A 19,720-nucleotide genomic window follows, 5' to 3' on the forward strand; every position below is an offset into this window, starting at 1 on the left:
TGAGTCAGTCAGGGTGCGATGTAGCACTGATGAAGAGTACAACTTTCCTCCAGATCCTAAATGCTTCCTCCCCCCCAACTACCATGATCTGAATTCTACCTTGCAAGTCTGGATAGAGCAGAGGATGTACACTGGGGCAGATAGGAGCTGGAGGCACAGGGAATCCAGGGTGGATGATACCTTCAGGACCAGGGTGTGAGGGGCAATGCTGGGAGGGTAGAGGTGAGTGGGTTGGAAAGGGGGAACCGATTACAAGGATCTACATGTGACCTCCTCCCTGGGGGACGGACAACAGAAAAGGGGAGACATCGGACAGGACAAGATATGACAAAATAATAATTTATAAATTATCAAGGGCTCATGAGGGAGGGGGAAAAGAGGACTTGATACAAAGCACTTAAGTGGAGAGCAAATGCTTTGAAAATGATGAGGGCAATGAATGTACAGATGTGCTTTACACAATTGATGTATGTATGGATTGTGATAAGAGTTGTATGAGTCCCTAATAAAATATTTTAATAAAAAGAAAAACCCAGAAAAGGAAACTAAAAACAATCACTGTTACTGAATTGTACATGTAGAAATGGTTGGTTTGTCGTGTGTTTGCTTTATATATATTCTTAACTCAATAAAACTTAAAATCAACAAACCAACAAAAGAATGGATCTGGAAACCTCTCCATGGAACAAAGATGAGGCTTTCTACTCCACAAAGATTTATAGTCTCAACACACCAATAGAATTGCTATGAGTCAGGAATCAACTTGATGGCAGTGAGTTTGGTTTTTTTTTTTAACATTTTATTAGGAACTCATACAACTCTTATCACAATCCATACATACATCAAGTGTGTAAAGCCTATTTGTACATTCCTTGCCGTGAGTTTGGTTTTTATTGACAAAATGAACAGTAAACAATAATGATATAAAATAGCAAGTTTAACCCAAGCTTGAATAAGAAATAGAAAAAATTAACTCTAGCTTTCTAAACATCATTATGCCCACTCACGTGCAATGAGGATATGTGCCGCAGAGAAATATATCTAACAAAAAAAAACAAAACACCTCACTACCATCAAGTTGATATCAACCCACAGTGACCCTAAAGTATAGGGTAGATCTGCCTGTGTGGGTTTTCCAAGACTGTAACTCTTTATAGAGATATAAAGCCCTGTCCGTCTCCTGAGGAGTAGCTGGTAGTTGACCTTACAGTTAGCAGCCCACACATAACAACTATGCTCCCAGGGCTCCTTAAAATATCCTGCAGTCAACAGTATTCTAAATAAAAGATTCTTTATAACAAATGCTTTCATATGATCAATTCAACATGGATGGCAACAGCATTGCTGGTAAGAACTCTGTTTACAAATTTATAGACATGGTCTGAAACCATAAAAATTAGGAGAAAGTTAAATACAAACTTTTCAGTTCAATCTATTTGTTAACCTCTCTTCTACATCCCACACCCCTGAGAGTCAAAAAAGAAAAGTAATCTGAGCAGAGGGCCCAGCCAGTATAAATTCACTAGGCTGAATTGAGGGGCACTAAATTCAGACTGGGAAGAGGAATCCATGCCAGGAGGGCGGAAAACTGTATCTGACTTTTTCAATACAGTTACTGTTTACAGGGTGCACTAACAACTAAAGTCTCTGCCCTCAATAAACTTATTTAGGAGAAAAGAATACAAATAAAGTTCATTAGGGCTGTAAGAATGACACAAATCACCTGCTACATACCTGAATTCCCCTCTGTTGTGTTTGACTAGTGTAAAGAAGGAAGCTTTTAAAGAGAAACAGATTCTTGAAGCTTGATTGTGAATAATACACTCTGAATATGTAGAAATGACCAAGGAAAAAACTCAAGAGGTGGAGTCAGAGAGATCTAAATTCAAATGCTGACTCATGGTCACATTAACCTCTCTAGTGCCTATTTCACTTGTCAATATAAAAAAGTAATCATAATATTGTTGCATCATTGTGAAGAATGCATAAGATATGTCATGGGTATTACATTATCTAGAAAATCATATAGATACTAAATATAGTACAGCTATTGTTTTTCCTGAACTCAACAAAACAGAACATCTTGATATTTACAACCTTGGTTTAAGTTACTTACCTTAGGACTCAGTTTCTTCATCTAAAAAATAGTATAACTCAAAAGTCTGCTGGGAGACTCATGTAGATAACAAATTCAATGCCAAGGTGTCCGAAAGGTAATGATGTATTATTAGAGTTATTCAGTTGGATTACTCCCAAACAAAACGCTGATGTGGACAAGAGTGGCAACATGTGAGCCAAAGGATGGCGGGAAAGAGATTTATGAACAGGAAGACTGAGCCTGCTGCTGCAGAGGGGTTACCATACATACTGCCTTTAAACACCCAAAGATCACCCACGCATGCCGCACCCAGTCTACCTGATCTTCCCAGGGGACCACAGAAGGCCCTGGGAATGCAGTGGGTGGGGTTTTACACAAGTGAGAGGGCAAAATTGGGACCCAGGTTCCAAATGCCAGATACACTCTATTCTCAGGGTTAGAAGACACCTTCTTCTACCTTGTTTCACAAAATGCTCAAACCCAATCCCAAAATTATTATGAAATCCCAGTTCATACACAGTCATTAACTTACTACAACATTAAGTTTACAGGAAGCTATTAACTAAGTTATAGATTTTCTAGGTCAGTTGGCCTGGCTAGCTATCTCAACATTTCAATTTAAGAAAGAGATTTTGAAAATGTCCAACAACCAAATGGTATTGACACAAGGCTAATGAAATGAGGGAGCATTTACCAGTCCGGTCTGTATTCAATGCTATCTATGTTTGCGGGGGAAGGATGTTAGTTACACTGTTTATTTTTATACTAATACAGCACAAGATTTCATTCATCTTTCCTCCTCTCAGCAAAGAAAGTTGCCTGGTCTTAATGGTCAGCAGAATGTATGTGCTTTTTCCAAAATTCAATCAACTTTCTAGACAACTGTGCCATTCTTAAAGATCCAAATTGCAAGGAACACCGGTAGGCGGTAACCCTCCAGGGCTGTGGATCCAAAAGCACTTTTAACTACTCCAATACTTCTCATTCTATAAAACAATGTCGTGTCCCAAAATGGAGGCAGTGAAGATAAACACTACCATTGTGTTGATTCTAACCCATACCAACCCTGTAGACAAGACAGGGTAGAACTGTCCCTGTTTCTAAGAGGGTGGCTTCTTTATGGGACTAGAAAGCCCCATCTTTCTCTTGGGCACCTGCAGCCCCATGTGTACCTACCACACCATCAGGGCTCTCCATAATGGAAAGGTGGGGGAAGTAAGAGACAAGGCCTCCTGTAGAATTATCAGCCAGGAGCCCTGAAGAGTACTTGGATGCCTTTAGGTAGGTTGCAGATGGGTGAATTACTCACTTGGAAAACCCAGGGAGCGTGACAGAATCTATACAAAGAGGAAGTCACTTTAACAGGGCATCTTTTAGATGTCCTATGGCAATATCCTAGGGGGAAAAAACATCTATGCAATTTATAGTACTCTAAAGACAGGAATCCCGAAAAGCTTAGGCTTGAAAGGGTCCTCGGAAATTATCTGACCCAATGCCTGTATGTCACAGGCTGAAAGGGAAGAAGGCCAAAGAAAATACCTCAGCTAAGGATGAAAGTTGTGATTCCAGGGCAGGGGACCAGAATTATCTCGATCTCACCAACTTCTATCTTTCTTAAGGTACACCACTTCCCAGAGAGTCCTATCAAATCCCTTACTCTTCTCCCAAACATGCTGCTATCTCACACTTCGCTCTAGAAATACAATAATTAACCGGAATCTGAAGCTACGATGTAAGTGCATCTCCACCTTATCCTATGGTCAGTGGACATGGTAGGGCTCATCATCACTACACACCAGGAGCTCTCCTCAGTTTTCCTTCATCAGGTTTACAAATCTGTCTCTTACCATGGGTGAGATTTCTATACTTCAGAATTTTAAACAACCATGAAGTACTAAGCATTAAAATATATTCAATAAGTAAATTAATAATGCACTTATCTGTTATATAAAACAAAAATAATCATACTATCTTAATCTTCCTGCTCTTATGTGTTTATCCATGTAAAACATTAAGGAGTATCTTTTAAGTTTCTGGTTTTTTAAAGTTAGTTAGGTGTCTTCTGGACAGGGCTTCCACAAAGTGTTTCCAACTGGCACACCAAGGGCAGCACAGGGCTGCAGTGAACAGCAACCCCTCTACCCTCTACCAGGCTGTCCTTCTGAGGAGGCAGGCAAGAATAATGCTGTCCTACCACTGGTGAAATTAAATCTTGCAAGATCACAAACCAAACCAATGCAGAAAGAGGGCCCAGATCCCTGAGGTTTGTAAATCTTCCTCTAAACTAAAAAGATGTTCGCTTTTATTTTCCCCTTTTTGAAAATCATTTTATTGGAGGCCTTCTTAAATATTTAACTAACAGCTGAAACTTTCATTTACAAATAAAAGAAGATGCTCAAGTATGTGCCCTTCAGCTTTTTGGGACAAAGACACTAAGCTGAATAACAGGGATACGCAAGCTAATAGATACAATGTTTGAAACTAATTTGTTCCCCTATCCTGAAACAATTTTCTATCTTTCTAATTATATTGAGTGCCTAGAATAGGAAGTACATAAGTAAAAGAACTTCTACTCTTGAGTCTTCCAGCTAAAAACAGTTGTACAGTCATGCAACACATAGGGGTTAGGACAAAGTCTGACCACATATGGGGCACGGTCCCAACCCCACCCCACCCCTACAAAAACTATCAAGTAAAAAACTCAAGGTACAGACAGTGGCTCATAACAAAGAGACACTACTTTGCGACACACATCAAAACATTTATTAACTGCTATATTACGTTAAAAATGTTTTAATATATCCAGAAGTGTCTGTTTAAATTTTTTTATGCATAGAAAAGCACACTGGGGTGGGGGGCACACTAGGTACAAATTCAACTGGAAGAGAGACCTAGGAACAGATTTTTTTTTGCAATGGGGGGTGAAGGGGGTGGCTTGATATAAATGTGTATAAAAGGCAATCAAATAACATCCATATCACACTATGTTCTATTTCACAGAACTTATGATTGTACTTGAAGGAAAACCAGTGATTTCAAGGGTAATATTTTAAGTAGCCACGTCTCACCAAAATATCTACCAAGAAATACATTAAATCTTCAAAGTAATACCAAGAATCTAGTAATGGCTTTGAAGAGAAAGTGTTTAACAAGAGCCAAGCAGCACTGTTGACTACTAGATCTCAGTTACTTTAAATGGCGAATTTTCTTTGAATTCTAAATATTAATCATTCTTAAATAGGTTCTTTCTACTGTAATGAGGACTCACACACGTAAATGCACACAAAATAAGCAGAAATATACTGTGCCTGGCATCGAAGTCCCTACAACGTATTTGAACTTTAGGTGCTTACATGGTCATTACTGTATTAATACAGTACTTCTCCCTTCCCAAAAGATGTTTTAATGATAAAAGGAAAGGAAAATTAATTAAGTTAAATTCTGCAGAAGCTGTCCATTTTGTTGCATTGTATGATCAGTTTCTTCATTTCTCCAAACTGCCCCTATGCAGTGTTAATTACACTAGAGTGCTTTCATCAACACTAACCCCTCCCCCATTAAAGTCATCTCCAACTATCCTGCCAATACTAATCACTCCCCCTTCTCTAAACTTCCACTAGACAAATTAAAAAGGTCTTTCCTCTTTTTGCGTGTTATCCAGGTTCTTCAACCAAGTAAGAAGAACTCTTAGACTAAAGAAACTTCATTCCATGCTTAATCACACAATCTGCCCCCTTTGTCCGTAGATTAATACTGGGCTATCCTTTAAAGTTCAGTAAATATCTTTATTTTGGGTTTGGTATATAAAGTATTTCTAAATCCATCCCCATAATATCAAATTTATATAAAGTTTACTAAAATTTAATCTTCTGAAAAAAAAATTAATCTTCTGTCAGTTATTTAACAATTATTGGCCTCATCTATTCTAAATAAGACCATGTGCTTTGAAGAGACAAAGGGAGAGAGGCCTCCACTCCAGCTGCATCATTTACGCAACATGGCACTCTTTGCTGAGTGTCTGGATGCCCTTGGTTGAAAAGCACGACAACGACAACGCTGGAAAGCTCAGGAGAAAGGCTGGGCGGTCTGCACCCCCAGCAGAGTCAGGTCCTCAGAAACCCTACACCGACCAGGCTGCTGAACTTTGCATTGAAACTTTGTTAGAAAAGTTAGCTGACAATTGTTTGTGGCCAATGATGTGCACTGTTTCAGTGGTATTCACACAGTCACAGGAACACAGGGACACCTACTAATCTTTGATTAAAGCTCCAGAGGAAAACCAGAACTACCCCAAAACTCATGACACGACATGAACTCTGTGATAAGAACCTGATTCAGGGAGCAGGAAGCAAAATCTTTTTAAAAAGCAAAAAAATCTAAGGACCAAATCAGCAAAAGAACTTAACTTTTCTGTACTTATCCAAAAACAGTCCCTGAATTTTTGTCATAATCTTCAAAGAGGAACTGCCTAACTCAACTTGGAATCCCCAGAACCTAGCACAGTGCCTGGATCAAAGAAGAGCTGTTACACCAAAGAGCAAGTGTACTTACTGAGTGGTGTAAATGAGAAGTCTAGAAACAGCCATTCCCCCACCTTTAAAACATTAAGACAAGTGTTGGAGTTTCTCCAATACTGGTCAGACAAATAAGAACCACAAGCAAAGGCTCTCCTCTTGTGAAATGGTACCATTGGAGCCAATTGACTCAGGTAGTTTATTCTCATTTATCATCAATACATCCTTATTGCCAACTTCCACATTAATCAAGAGTTGGCTGTACCTACACTCCCCTTCCTTCCAGAATTATACCAACCCTCCCTACCAATAAAAAGGATAGCACAGTAAATTTTGCTTTGTAAATTTTAAATGTCACAGACAAACCAAAATTCTTCCTTCTGAATTCTAAGTGAGGCCTTGCTCAGGCCTCTACCTTCTGGAACTATTTCTCCATAAATTTAATCACCTCCCCCATACAATGGAGGAACTTCCTTTAAAAAGGCCCTGTTCTAAAAACAGGCTTCTCAACACTTTCAGATTAGTAGCATACCAATCTAAAAACTCCCTTCCATGGCAAAAGAACCTAGCAACTGGAAAGTGAGGCAACGGGAAAACCAGTGGGTGCATATAAAGTTCAATTACTTTTAAAAATTTCAAATGCCTTGATTTACAAGTTAGTGGTTGATATTCAATAACTTGTGATCATGTTTTAATTTGATTTCTTTTCTTTTGGGTTGAGCGAAAGTTACGGTTATATTATATATATTATTCCTATAATACAGGCTTAGCAAAAAATCTGCAACATCCCGTCCCTATCATGATGATGGAAACAAGGAAAATCAAGCACATACTTATGGAGACTAGATTCAAACACATTTGGTAAAAGAGACAATTCCAACTTTCCCTTTAAAACAGGCTTGCTTTCCTGACACCAATTCACTTACCTCTCCCATTGCTCTTCCCTCCAGAGCAAGTGCTTGAAAATCATGATTCAGTTCATCCATAGAACGTACCTATTGTTAAGAGAAGAGGAAAAAGTTTCAAGTCAGTTATCTTGAATTTCACACACACACACACACACACACACACATACACAACTTAAAAGCTTTTCTGTGTTTACTTTCAGGTATTGACAAACATAATAACAATATTCAAATAACTGAGATTAAACCTTAACTTACCTTTACCATCAGGGTATAGGAATGCCCCGTGCTTTCTCCCCTCCCATCCCCTTTTATTTTCAAAATGAAAAACACAGAGAAACCATGCTATCATTACAAATAATCCAGAAAAAACAAATTCCATCATCTGAGAATTGGGTTAGGTATTTTCCACACATTTTTACTTAGTAAGTAAAAAAAAACAGCACGACCAACATGCTAAAGGGCACTGAGACTTGGACATGATTATTTAACCTATATAATTAGCTACTAAGTTTTTTTTAAAAATCACAGGGTCCCTTCACCATTTATGAACAATAAGAATAAATTAGTGGGCTCATTTAATCAAACCCAACAATTCCTTAGTAAACCTGGGTGTACTGCAAACTTCCTACCAAATGCCTCAACCATGCTGCAGATAACAGATATCACAAGAATCCCTCCAAACTTTGCCTATCATTAAATATATTTCTATCCAAAGCATGACAACCTATCTGGGCTTCAATTTCCTCTTTTCCAAAAATCTTTGATTACAGTTAATGGCAAACTCAAGGAAGAAGTGTAAAGCATAATCTCAAAAACACTTATGAAGTCAAAAACCCTTGTTGTCCACTAGTCTTCTCAGTAGCAGCAAGCTATGCTAGCCCACTGCCTGGCAGTATAGTACTTGCCCATCTTGGTTCATTAGTGAAGTTTGGGGTTCCATCAAGAAGTCCTACTAAGGAAAAAAGTCTGTTGATACCCTGAAGCAGGCAACCACTAAAACCTCTCTCTCCTCTGCTAGTCACTAGCTCCTCAATCAGTGGAGTTAACTATTTCTAGCAGTGGATACATGTGGAGATAGTCAAAAGCTAGGGCTGGGCAAACAGAAAAAACATGGACAGCACGAGTCAGAAGATGACTGAGAGGACAAGTTTTAGAAGTTTACTAAGATGCTGCCTATATCTAGCTCAGAAGCCACAAAGCCCACATGGAAGAAGCACACCAGCCAGTGCGATCACGAGGTGCCCAAGGGACCAGGTATAAGGCATCATGCAAAAAAAAAAAAAAGGTAGATTCCTGCCCCTCCCCAAAAAAGCATTTGTTCCAAAGGACGACATTCACTCTGCAGCTCTGGGAGATGAACATATCTGATCAGAGCACACGGGAGCAGATGAAGGGGCAGGAGGAGAGAGTGGAGCACAGCCTGGCCCACCAGGCCGTGAGGATGATGTTCCTGAGTAGAGTAGCCAGTCCACAGAGAGAACAACATGGCTGGCCCCACTATGAGACATGATGCCAATCAGTGACTAAGGGCGATACAGGGGACTGCACCGGAGACACAGTGTGGGAATTGCACCTGACCTGATCCCACCACACCGAGGCAAAGCACTGGGGGAGTGCAGTGGAACAGCAAGGGAATGGAGTGGCAAGGTCCCCAGGGAATACTGAAAGTGGACTTTGGGGCCAGGGCGTGATGCCCCAACAGACTGGACTGGAAAACGCTCCTAAGGGCTAGCAAACAATCCCTGAACTAACTACAAGCTTTTCTCTTGTTAAAAAAAAAAAAAGAGAATATATGTATGTGTGTATGTATATATATATGTATATATATATACATATATGTATGTATATATATATATATATACACACACACACACACACACACACACCACATTGAATGAAGGGGGAAGCGCAGAGTGGAGACCCAAGGCCCAAGTGTCGACCACTGGAGATCGCCTCATAGAGGGGTTTAGGAGAGGAGAGGGTTAATTAGGGTGCGAGGTAGTACAGATGAAGAACACAGCTTTCCCCCAGATCCTGGATGCTTCCTCCCCACAACTACCATGATCCGAATTCTACCTTGCAGGGCTGGATAGGGCAGAGGTTGTACACTGGTACATATGAGGGCTAGAGGCACAGGGAATCCAGGGTGGATGACACCTTCAGGACCAAGGGTGTGAGGGGTGATGCTGGGAGAGTGGAGGGTGAGAGGTTTGGAAAGGGGGAACTGATTACAAGGATCCACATGTGACCTCCTCCCTGGGAGAGGGACCACAGAGAAGGGGGGGAAGGGAGACTCCGGATAGGAAAAGATATGACAAAATAACGATGTATAAATTACCAAGGGCAGATGAGGGAGGGGGGAGCGGGGAGGGAGGGGAAAAAAAAAGAGGACCTGATGCAAAGGGCTTAAGTGGAGAGCAAATGCTTTGAGAATGATTGGGGCAGGGAATGTATGGATGTGCTTTATACAATTGATGTATGTATATGTATGGATTGTGATAAGAGTTGTATGAGCCCCTAATAAAATGTTTAAAAAAAAAAAAGATGCTGCCTATATTGTCCAAGAATAATTTCCCTGACGTGAGCCTACAGATGTTAGTTGTTTATTGCTTAAAATCAAGTATTTCAAATCTAGAACTGATATTTTGCTACAAATGACACCCATTAAATGTAACAGCTGAGATCACCACTAAATATATAAAATTATGAAATGTAAAATGAAGTTAAAATCCAACCACAAGAGAATGCAGAGATAAGGCTTGGTGTGTGGCACAACAGTTTTTAAGTTCTGAAATGATGGTTACAAACACATTCAAACTTCACAACTCACTGCCATCAAGTCAAATCTGACTTACAGCGACCCTATCTAGTAGAGTAGCCTTTTGAGTTTCAAATCTATAACTACAAGAGTAGAAAGCCTCATCTTTCTCCCATGGAACAGCTGGTGGTTTCTAACAGCTAACCTTTGTGATTAACATCCTCGCAATTACCACAGTACACACCCAGAGCTTATGATAAAATTTATATTACCCAGGTATATGAATAAGCAGAAGGCTGTCAACATAAAGATGAATGTGATGAAAGAAGCAGGGAGGAGACACTGAAGAAACTGAAGGTCTCCCAGTACCCAGCAGGTCTATATAACTATTTCTTGCTCTTGGGTTCAGAGAGTCCCTGATGGTCTTTCATTATGAAATGCCCTAAATTGTGGCTACCTAAACTAGAGTATCCTTTAGATTAAAAATGCCTTCATTAAGAAAGCTGATGGTGCCCGGCTACCAAAAGATAAAGTGTCTGGGGTTTTAAAGGCTTGAAGGTAAACAAGTGGCCATCTAGCTCAGAAGCCACAAAGCCCACATGGAAGATGCACACCACCCTGTGCAATCACGAGGTGTCGAAGGGATCAGGTATCAGGCATAATCAGAACAAAAAAATCGTATCATAATGAATGAGGTGGGGAGTGTGGAGTGGAGAACCAAAGTCCATTAGTAGGCCACTGGACATGCCCTTACAGAAGGGTCTCGGAGAGGAGACGAGCCAGTCAGGGTACGATGTAGCAACAATGAAACATACAACTTTTCTCTAGTTCCTAAATGCTTCCTCCCCACCATCATGATCCCAATTCTACCTTACAAATCTGGCTAGACCAGAGGATGTACACTGGTACAGATAGCAACTGGAAACAGGGAATCCAGGTCAGATGATCCCTTCAGGATCAGTGGTGTGAGTGGCGATACTGGAAGGGTGGAGGGAGAGTGGGTTGGAAAGGGAATAAAGATTACAGGCATCTGCATGTGACCTCCTCCCTGGGGGATGGATAACAGAAAAGTGGGTAAAGGGAGACGTCGGACAATGCAAGATATGACAAAATAATGATTTATAAATTATCTAGGGTTCATGAGGGAGGGGATAGGTGGGAGAGTAGAAAAAAATGAGGAGCTGATGCCAGGGGCTTACGTGGAGAGCAAATGTTTTGAGAATGACAAGGGCAATGAATGTACAAATGTGCTTTACACAACTGATGTATGTATAGATTGTGATAAGAGTTCTATGGGCCCCTAATGAAATGATTTTAAAAATTAAAAATAAATAAAAGAGAAGAGGAAATGGGATATGAAAAATTACTTATTTGGGGGAGGGGGGCGGAGGCACCTAATAAGTCTATATAGGATACTCTTCACTACCTTATTGATCTGTATTATTAATAGCAGCAGCTAGGAGCTACTTTGTACCAGGTCCTAACCTGTATCTACTTAATGTGTTTTATCTTTTAATAGCCATAATATAAAAACAGATATTTTTAAAAGACATATTCTATGTATTTTGCATAAAAAAATTTTAAGTTATTACATTCCTCTCAAAATTAATAGATAAACCAGCATTCTTTCATGGTTACTGAAAAGGTGAGGGAAGGAATTACTCTTCATTTTTGATTATTGACAGCAAACTCATTTGCAAATTATTCTTTGTAAGTTTCTATTCTTTTTTATTTACTGTCAATAATAAGAGGTCATGGGGTGTAGTGAGCTACAAATTGGGCTGCTAACTGCAAAGTCAGCCGTTCGAACTCACTTGCAGTTCCAAAAGAGAGAGTCTGTCTACTCACGAAAAGCATTGGTCTTGGATATCATAGACAACAGTTCTACTCTGTTCTACAGGGTCCCCATGAGACTGGATCGACTCAACAGCACTAGGCGGGTTAATAATACATACCACCATTTGGTGAGCTTCTAGCGCACTGTAAACGAGACATGACTGGTTTATATAGAAGAAAATTGGGGTTCTGAGTCAATGTCCTGGGTCCTACAGGTGATGAAGATCACAAGTTGGATTCATCCTTCATCCTCTGTACTCTTTTCACTACATCTCCCTGGCTCATCAAAGATAAGCACAACAGACACAGCACACCTGGGTTACACAGTTGTGCCATCAACTGATTACAACACTATTTTTAGTTTCTCTTCCAAGAAAGGGGGGGGGGAGTACAAAAATCACACAGCAGTCAGGACTGTGTTTTTAACTTCCTTTTTTTCTTCCTTTTAAATTTACCATTTAAAAATTGCTGCCATTTTTAGCCATTAAAGCAAAGGTTATTAAAATGACAAATTATCTAATGTTTTGATTGGCATTATACTAAGATGCATGGGATAAAAATAAACTACAGTAAGTTACCAAAATATGTACTACCACCACCACCACCAGCAGTTGCTGTTCACTCCATGTGACTCCGATGAGAATGGCACTCCACGGTTTTCAATAACTGTGGTCCTTCTGAAGTACATAAACCAAACCTAACTCACTGCCATGAGTCAGTGCTGACTCATAGTGGCACCAATCCCCACCCCGACCCCTACCTCCTGCAGTGGGTTTCCCTGACTGAGCTGTTCACAGGAGTAGAAAGCTCAGGCTTCCTCCAGAGGAGATGCTGATGATTTTAAACTGCCAACCAGCCCAACACATAACCACTACACTAACACTGAAGTCCATCCATCAGCAGGCCTTATCATAGTACTTCTGGGCAAATTTAAATTACCCATCATTTTCTGACTGTGCTCGAGAAATTAGTCCCTGTGCCACCCAGGGATTCCTACCAGAATCCCTGGTAGGAATACATCTGCGTACAAGCCAGCCACCTAGTGTAAAAGCCAGCATTTCACTAGAGTGAAGACATCTGTATTTGTTCAAAAGTGCTAAGTATGTCGTGGAGTCCACTGGTGTCTTCACCACCATACAGGAGGCTGGGGCTCACTTGAAGGACAGTGTCCAAAGGGTGATCAGCTCTCTGTCTCTTCTGCCAATGCCCCATGTTTGTGAAACATGGCGCAAGAAGTATGACATCTCCCTGAAGATCCTCAGCAATGCCTCCTGCACTACCAACTGCTTGGGCCCCTGGCCTACATCTTTCATGACAACTTGGGCATTGTGGAGGGACTCATGACCATAGTCCAAACCATCACTGCCATCCAGAAAACAGTGGATGGCTCCTCTGGGAAACTCTGGTGTGACAGTTGTGAAGCTGCCCAGAACATCATCCCCGCATCTATTGGGGCTGCCAAGGTTGTGGGCAGGGTTATGCCATGGCTAACTCACTCAATATTTTACTCTCTTTGATGGTTAAGATTATATTGGCATGGGTAGGCCATGATTCTCAGGTCAGGCAGAAATTGTGCAATCATTTGCCATTTCGTGATCTTATGTGAGCTACCAATCACTTGAAAGGGGAGGTTCCTTGGGGGGATGGGCTCCATCCAATGGACATGGATGTTGTGGCAAATTTAGCTCTCTCAATCCTGCATTTGGCCAGTCATCCACTGACCTCAGGTTCTTGGGACTGCAACCTGACCTGCAGGTTTGGGATCCACCAGCTCCCACAACTACATGAGCCAGCCAGCAGCCTGCCATCTGATTTGGGGAGCCTTACTCCCTGCTACCATGTGAGTCAGAAGAAGCCTTCAGCCTGGGGAAGCCCATCAGTTTGGAACCTGCCGGTCACCCCCATCTCAAACCTCTAACCCTGTTGTATAGATTGCTATACTTTGCCTGTAAGATTATTCCTCATCCAGTGACATTAAACGTCAAACATAAATTTTGTTTTTCAGTTCCTTAAAATGAAATACTGTGCACACACACACACAATATTTTTTCTCTAGAGAAAAACCTAAGGTATCAATCAGATAAGTAAAATGTGGAAGCGGTTTTGGAATTGGCTGATGGGTAGGGCTAAAGGTTTGAAGTGCTTGAGGAGTAAAAGTCTAAATTGGTTTGAAAAGACTCAAGAATCTCAAATGCCATTCTGGTGAGGGAGCGCTCAGAAGTGAGAAGGGCTACAGAGAAAGTCTCTCTGGTCTTAGAGAATACTCAGGGAATCAATAACAGAATGTTGCTACAAATGTAAACACTAAATGTGCCGATTCACAACAATTATGAATGTGTGATTGAACAATGGAGCCGGCTTGATGGCACCTAACAACAAAACCCATAGTAAGCAGTCCTGGTAGCTCAGTGGTTTAAGTACAGGCTGCTGCACTACAGAAAGATGAGGCTGTCTGCTCCCATAAAGATTTAGTCTCAGAAACCCTAAACAGCTGATACCAAGTAGAAAGCAAATGTTTTGAGAATGATGAGGGCAACAAATGTACAAATGTGCTTGACATACAACGGAGGTATGAATGGATTGTGATAAAAGTTGCATAAGCCCCCAACAAAATGATTTAAAAAAAGAACGAAAAAAGAAAAAAAAAACCCTAAACAGATCTACAAAACTGTTTTGTAGATTCACAAGGCAGGATTGGTGTGATTGTGCCCTACCTCAGTCTAATCTGAGAACTTAAAGATCAAAAAACAAGCAAGCAAGGTGGCTAAAAGGAGGGACTATGCAAGCCCGTGCAAACAGATGGAAAGCAGCAGCTCAACAGACTTCCCTCCAAAGTCAACAGAGGCGGCTTTCTCCTAGCACAGCGGGTCTCCACCTTCCTCACACTGTGACCCTTTCATACAGCTCATGGTGACCCCCAACCATCACATTATTTTGTTGCTACTTCATAACTGTCATTTTGCTACTGTTACAAATCAGGCGACCCCTGTGAAAGAGGTCGCAACCCACAGTTGAGAAGCGCCGCCCTAGCGTCTGCACTCCTGAATTCAGATTTCTCGTCTCCTAAAACATAAGAAAATGATTGGCTTGAAAAGCCAACATAAGAACAGTACAAGCCAACCACTGTGCTATTTCTCCCTTTCTGACCCACTACAGAGCTCGAGAAAGGGACACTTAAGTTCAAAGACCACCCAGCCCGCTGCCATCAAGTCCATTCTGACTCGGGGAAACCTTATATACTTTTCAAGACTGTTAATCTTTTGGGGAGCAAATAACTTCAGCTTCCTCCCAAGATTAGCTACTGGGTTTGAACTGCTGACCTTGTGGTTCAGTACTTATGCCACAGCAGCACCAAGGTTCGTTTCAAAAACCACAGTACTTGCTTGCTGCTCTCCTCCTAACTTCTGAAACAGCATCACCTAAGCAGCAAGAAAAGAGCCCGGGTAGCACAGTTGTGTTTGAAGCTGCTCTTCACGTGACAGTGGGAACTTTCTGTTCCTGTAGAGTTTACCGACTGAGAAACCCAGAAGGGCAGTCCTACCCTAATTATACAAGGTTACTATGCGGCAGATGGCAGTGCGTTTGAGTTGCTTTTGGTTTTGTTTTTAAGAAGCAAGATATGCAGGTGATACAATCTTGCTTGCTGAAATGGAGGAGGATTAGTAACACTTGTTGATGAAAATCAAAGGCTGCGACAATCAGTGTGAATTGAGACTCAATGTAAAGAAGCAATCTTCACAGCTGGACCAAGAGACAGCATCATGATAAACAGAGAAAAGATTGAAGATGTCATGGATTTCATGTTCCTCTGACTCACAATCAACACTTATGGAAGCAGCCATCAAGAACTGAAATGAAGGAGTGTATTTAGGCAAATCAGCTGTACAAGACCTCTTTTAAAGCACTAAAGAGCCAAGAAGTCACTTGGAGGACTAAGGTGCACCTGATCTAATACATGGTAGTTTCAATCACCTCAGATACATGTGAAAGCTGAACAAGGATCAAACAAGACTGAAGAATTGAATAACTGTATTGCCAATGAATATTGAAAGAATCAGAGACTGTCCCCACCCCCAGCCAGTTCTGGGGCTTTGGGGCTCGGCTCAAGGGGAGTCCCTCTGAGACATGGGAGTACAATGAATGGTGGGACTCTGCTGGGCATGCCTACACAGTAAGGTATGCTGGACCCCTCTAGGGTTTCCTGTATGGGCTCCAATAACTTTTTTCCCTTCTGCTTAAAAAAAAAGAATCAATCAGACACTGTCATCCAGCAAAGAACAGTCTTTGACTTCAACCTGGTGTTCCAAGACATGAATGTGACATACTGGCATGAAGCAGGGAACCAATAGAGAGGTCTGAGGAGCCAGCCCCAAACCCAGCTACATGGACAGTACCCCTCCCTGCAGAATTCACTTCAGAGGACAGCACTGAAGCTACAGCTCAGGGAAAGGGACATGTCTGATCAGAGCACATGGGAGCAAATGAGAGGAGAGTTAGAGAGTTGAATACATCCTGGCCCTCCAAGTCCTGAGGACCATATTCCCACTCAGAGCAGCCAAAGGAGAGAGGACCAAAGGGCTGGCCCCAGCAGGGAGATACGACATCCCTCACATAGCCCTACAAGGAGACAACACTGGAGACACAGTGTGGGAATTGCGCCCGATCTGACCCCACCAAACCAAGGCGAAACACTAAGGGTGTACAACAGAACAGCAAGGGGAACAGAGCAATGAAGTCCCCAGGGAATACCAAATATAGACTATGGGGCCAGGGCATGGCACCCCATCAGACTCAATCAGAAAACACTCCTAAAGGTCAAAAAATAGACCTTGAATTATTTACAGGCTTTTCCATTTTTTGTCATTGGTTTTTTGTTGTTGTTTTGCTTTCTTTTGCTGCTTTGTTTTGCCGTGGTGTCTTGTTTTTGTTCGTAGTATTGTTATCTCTGCAGGTCTATCTAGATAAAATAGGCTGGATGAACAATCTGGAGGAGAAAACAACAGGACCGACAGTTCCGGGGGACATGGGAGAGGGGGAGGTGGGGAAAAGGAAATGGGGTTAACAAACCCAGGGACAAGGGAACAACAACTGATCCAAAATCAGTGGTGAGGAGGGTGTAGGAAGCCTGGTGGGGCTTAATCAAGAGCCATGTAACCAAGAGGAATTACTGAAACTGAAGGCTGAGCATGAATAGTGGGACAAGAAGAAAGTAAAAGGAAATAGAGAAAAGAACTAGGAGGCAAGGGGCATTTATAGAGGTCTAGATACAGGCATGTACATATGTAAATGTATTCATGTAAGATCATGGGGAAATAGATCTAAGTGCATATATTTATAGGTTTAGTATTAAGGTAACAGATGGACATTGGGCCTCTACTCAAGTACTTACTCAATGCAAGAACACTTTGTTCTATTAAACTGGCATTCCATGATGCTCACCTTCCTGACACGTTCACTGTAGACAAAGTGGGTGCATAAACAAATGTGGTAAAGAAAGCTGATGGTGGCCAGCTATCAAAAGATATAGCGTCTGTGGTCTTAAAGGCTTGAAGAAAAACAAGCGGCCATCTAGCTGAAACAACAAAGTCCACATGGAAGAAGCACACCAGCCTGTGTGATCATGAGGTGTCGAAGGGATCAGGTACCAGGCATCATCAGAACAAAAAATCATATCATTGTGAATAAGGAGAAATGCGGAGAGGAGACACAAAGTCCACCCGCAGGCAACTGGACATCCACTTACAGAAGGGCTGCAGGGAGGAGACGAGCCAGTCAGGGTGCGGTATAGCATCCATGAAGCATACTACTTTCCTCTAGTTCTTTAATGCTTACCACCCACCCCCACTATCATGACCCCAATTCTACCTTACAAATCTGGCTAGACCAGTGGATGTGCACACTGGTACAGATAAGAGCTGGAAACACCGGGAATCAGGACCAATAATGAGAGTAGAGATACCAGGAGGGGAAGGGGAAGGTGGAGTAGAAAGGGGGAACCGATCACAGTGATCTCTATTTAACCCCCTCCCTGGGGAAGGCACAACAGAAAAGTGGATGAAAGGAGACATCAAACAGTGTAAGACATGAAAAAATAACAATTTATAAATTATCAAGGTTTCGTGAGGGACGGAGGAAGAGGGAGGGAGGGAAAAAATGAGGAGCTGATACCAAGGTCTCAAGTAGAAAGAAAATGTTTTGCGAATGATGATGGCAACAAATGTACAAATGTGCTTGACACCATGGATGGATGGATAGATTGTGATAAGAGTTATAGAAGCCCCCAATAAAATGTTTTTTTTAAAAAAGGAACAGTCTGATGAAGTATAACCAGTATGCCCCTTGGAGGAGAGGATGGAGAGACTGTCTCATGGGCTTTGGACACGTTATGAGGAGTTCCCTGGAAAAGGACCTCATGTATGGTAAATAGAGAGGGTTAGTGAAAAAGAGGAAGACTCTTAATGAGTTACAGTGGCCCAGAGGCTGGGCTCAACAAAAAGGAAGTGTGGGGGAATGGCAAAGGACCAGGAAGTGTTTCACTCTTTGTAGTTACTAGAGTCAGAACAGACTCAACAAGACCTAGCAACAAGCAGCAAAATGACACCAGACATATAGTGACATGACATTTCTCTCATCTCCCTAATATCCACACCATCTTGCACAGTATTAAAATCATGATAGGTACTCTAAGTATGTGTACTATGAGAAAATACTGTTAGTGAATTCTTAGTCTTAAGAATAAAAACCTATCAAAAACTAGACTTTTAAAGGCTTTTTGTTTCTAAATGATTCTCATCCAGTTTAAAAAGATACTTAAAAAAATTAATGATGCTTTTACCTGACTTTTCTGGAAAGAAATTTGACAACATGCAATAAGATTTATAAATGGCCGTACCCTATGATCCAGTAATTCCTCTTCCAGAAAGTTAGCCTAAACAGTCAGAAATATGGGCAAAGACAAGGATTCCAAGACTGTAAATCTTTTCAGGAGCAGGCAACCTCATCTTTAGGCCTAATGCCAAACACACAATGCTACCATAAGAACTCTACTAAAAGTAAACTATAAATCTGTATGCATATAGAAAAAAGATATGGCTATACAAGGCAGCTTCAAAAGTGTGGACCAATGGAATTTGAAGACAGTACTTTTTCCATGAATTTTCTTAAGCTCTTTTTTTTTTGTCTGTGTCTGTCACACACATATGCCCAACTTTCCATTTTGCTGGGAAAGAGGGATGTTACGTTGGGTAACTCTTTCCCATAGATCTTAAGCTCTCTTGTATATACTCTTCACTTATTGACCAGGTTGTTTTTCCTCCAAAAACAAGCATACGCCTGTCAGCATAAAGGAAGAAATGCCACGATGCCAAGTGCCTGAGAGGTGCGGAAAACTCAACTGCTCAACTCTCAATGGTGGAAAGGCACGTGGTACAGCCACTCGGAAAGGCAGTTTCTTCAATGTACTAAAAATGCAACTACTATATTAACCAGCAACTGCATTACTGGGAATTTGCCCAAATAAAAAAGTTTTATGGCCATACAGAAACTTATACAAGTTCATATCATAGTTGCTCTATTTATCAAAGCCCGAAACTGGATTTAGCCTAGA

At 41.3% G+C, this 19,720-nt stretch overlaps 1 protein-coding gene across 10 annotated transcripts in view; it reads right to left on the bottom strand.

The window, feature by feature from the left end:
- PUM1 (pumilio RNA binding family member 1) overlaps positions 1–19,720 on the bottom strand; it is a 138,815-nt gene that overhangs the window by 86,826 nt on the left and 32,269 nt on the right. For all 10 annotated transcript variants that reach the window (XM_075553309.1, XM_075553306.1, XM_075553267.1 and 7 more), the window contains exon 3: positions 7,539–7,607. In XM_075553309.1, coding sequence (XP_075409424.1) covers positions 7,539–7,607 — 69 coding nt within the window. The remainder of the gene's footprint in view (positions 1–7,538; positions 7,608–19,720) is intronic.

This window comes from Tenrec ecaudatus, chromosome 1, assembly GCF_050624435.1.
Source record: "Tenrec ecaudatus isolate mTenEca1 chromosome 1, mTenEca1.hap1, whole genome shotgun sequence".
NCBI classification, from domain to species: domain Eukaryota; kingdom Metazoa; phylum Chordata; class Mammalia; order Afrosoricida; family Tenrecidae; genus Tenrec; species Tenrec ecaudatus.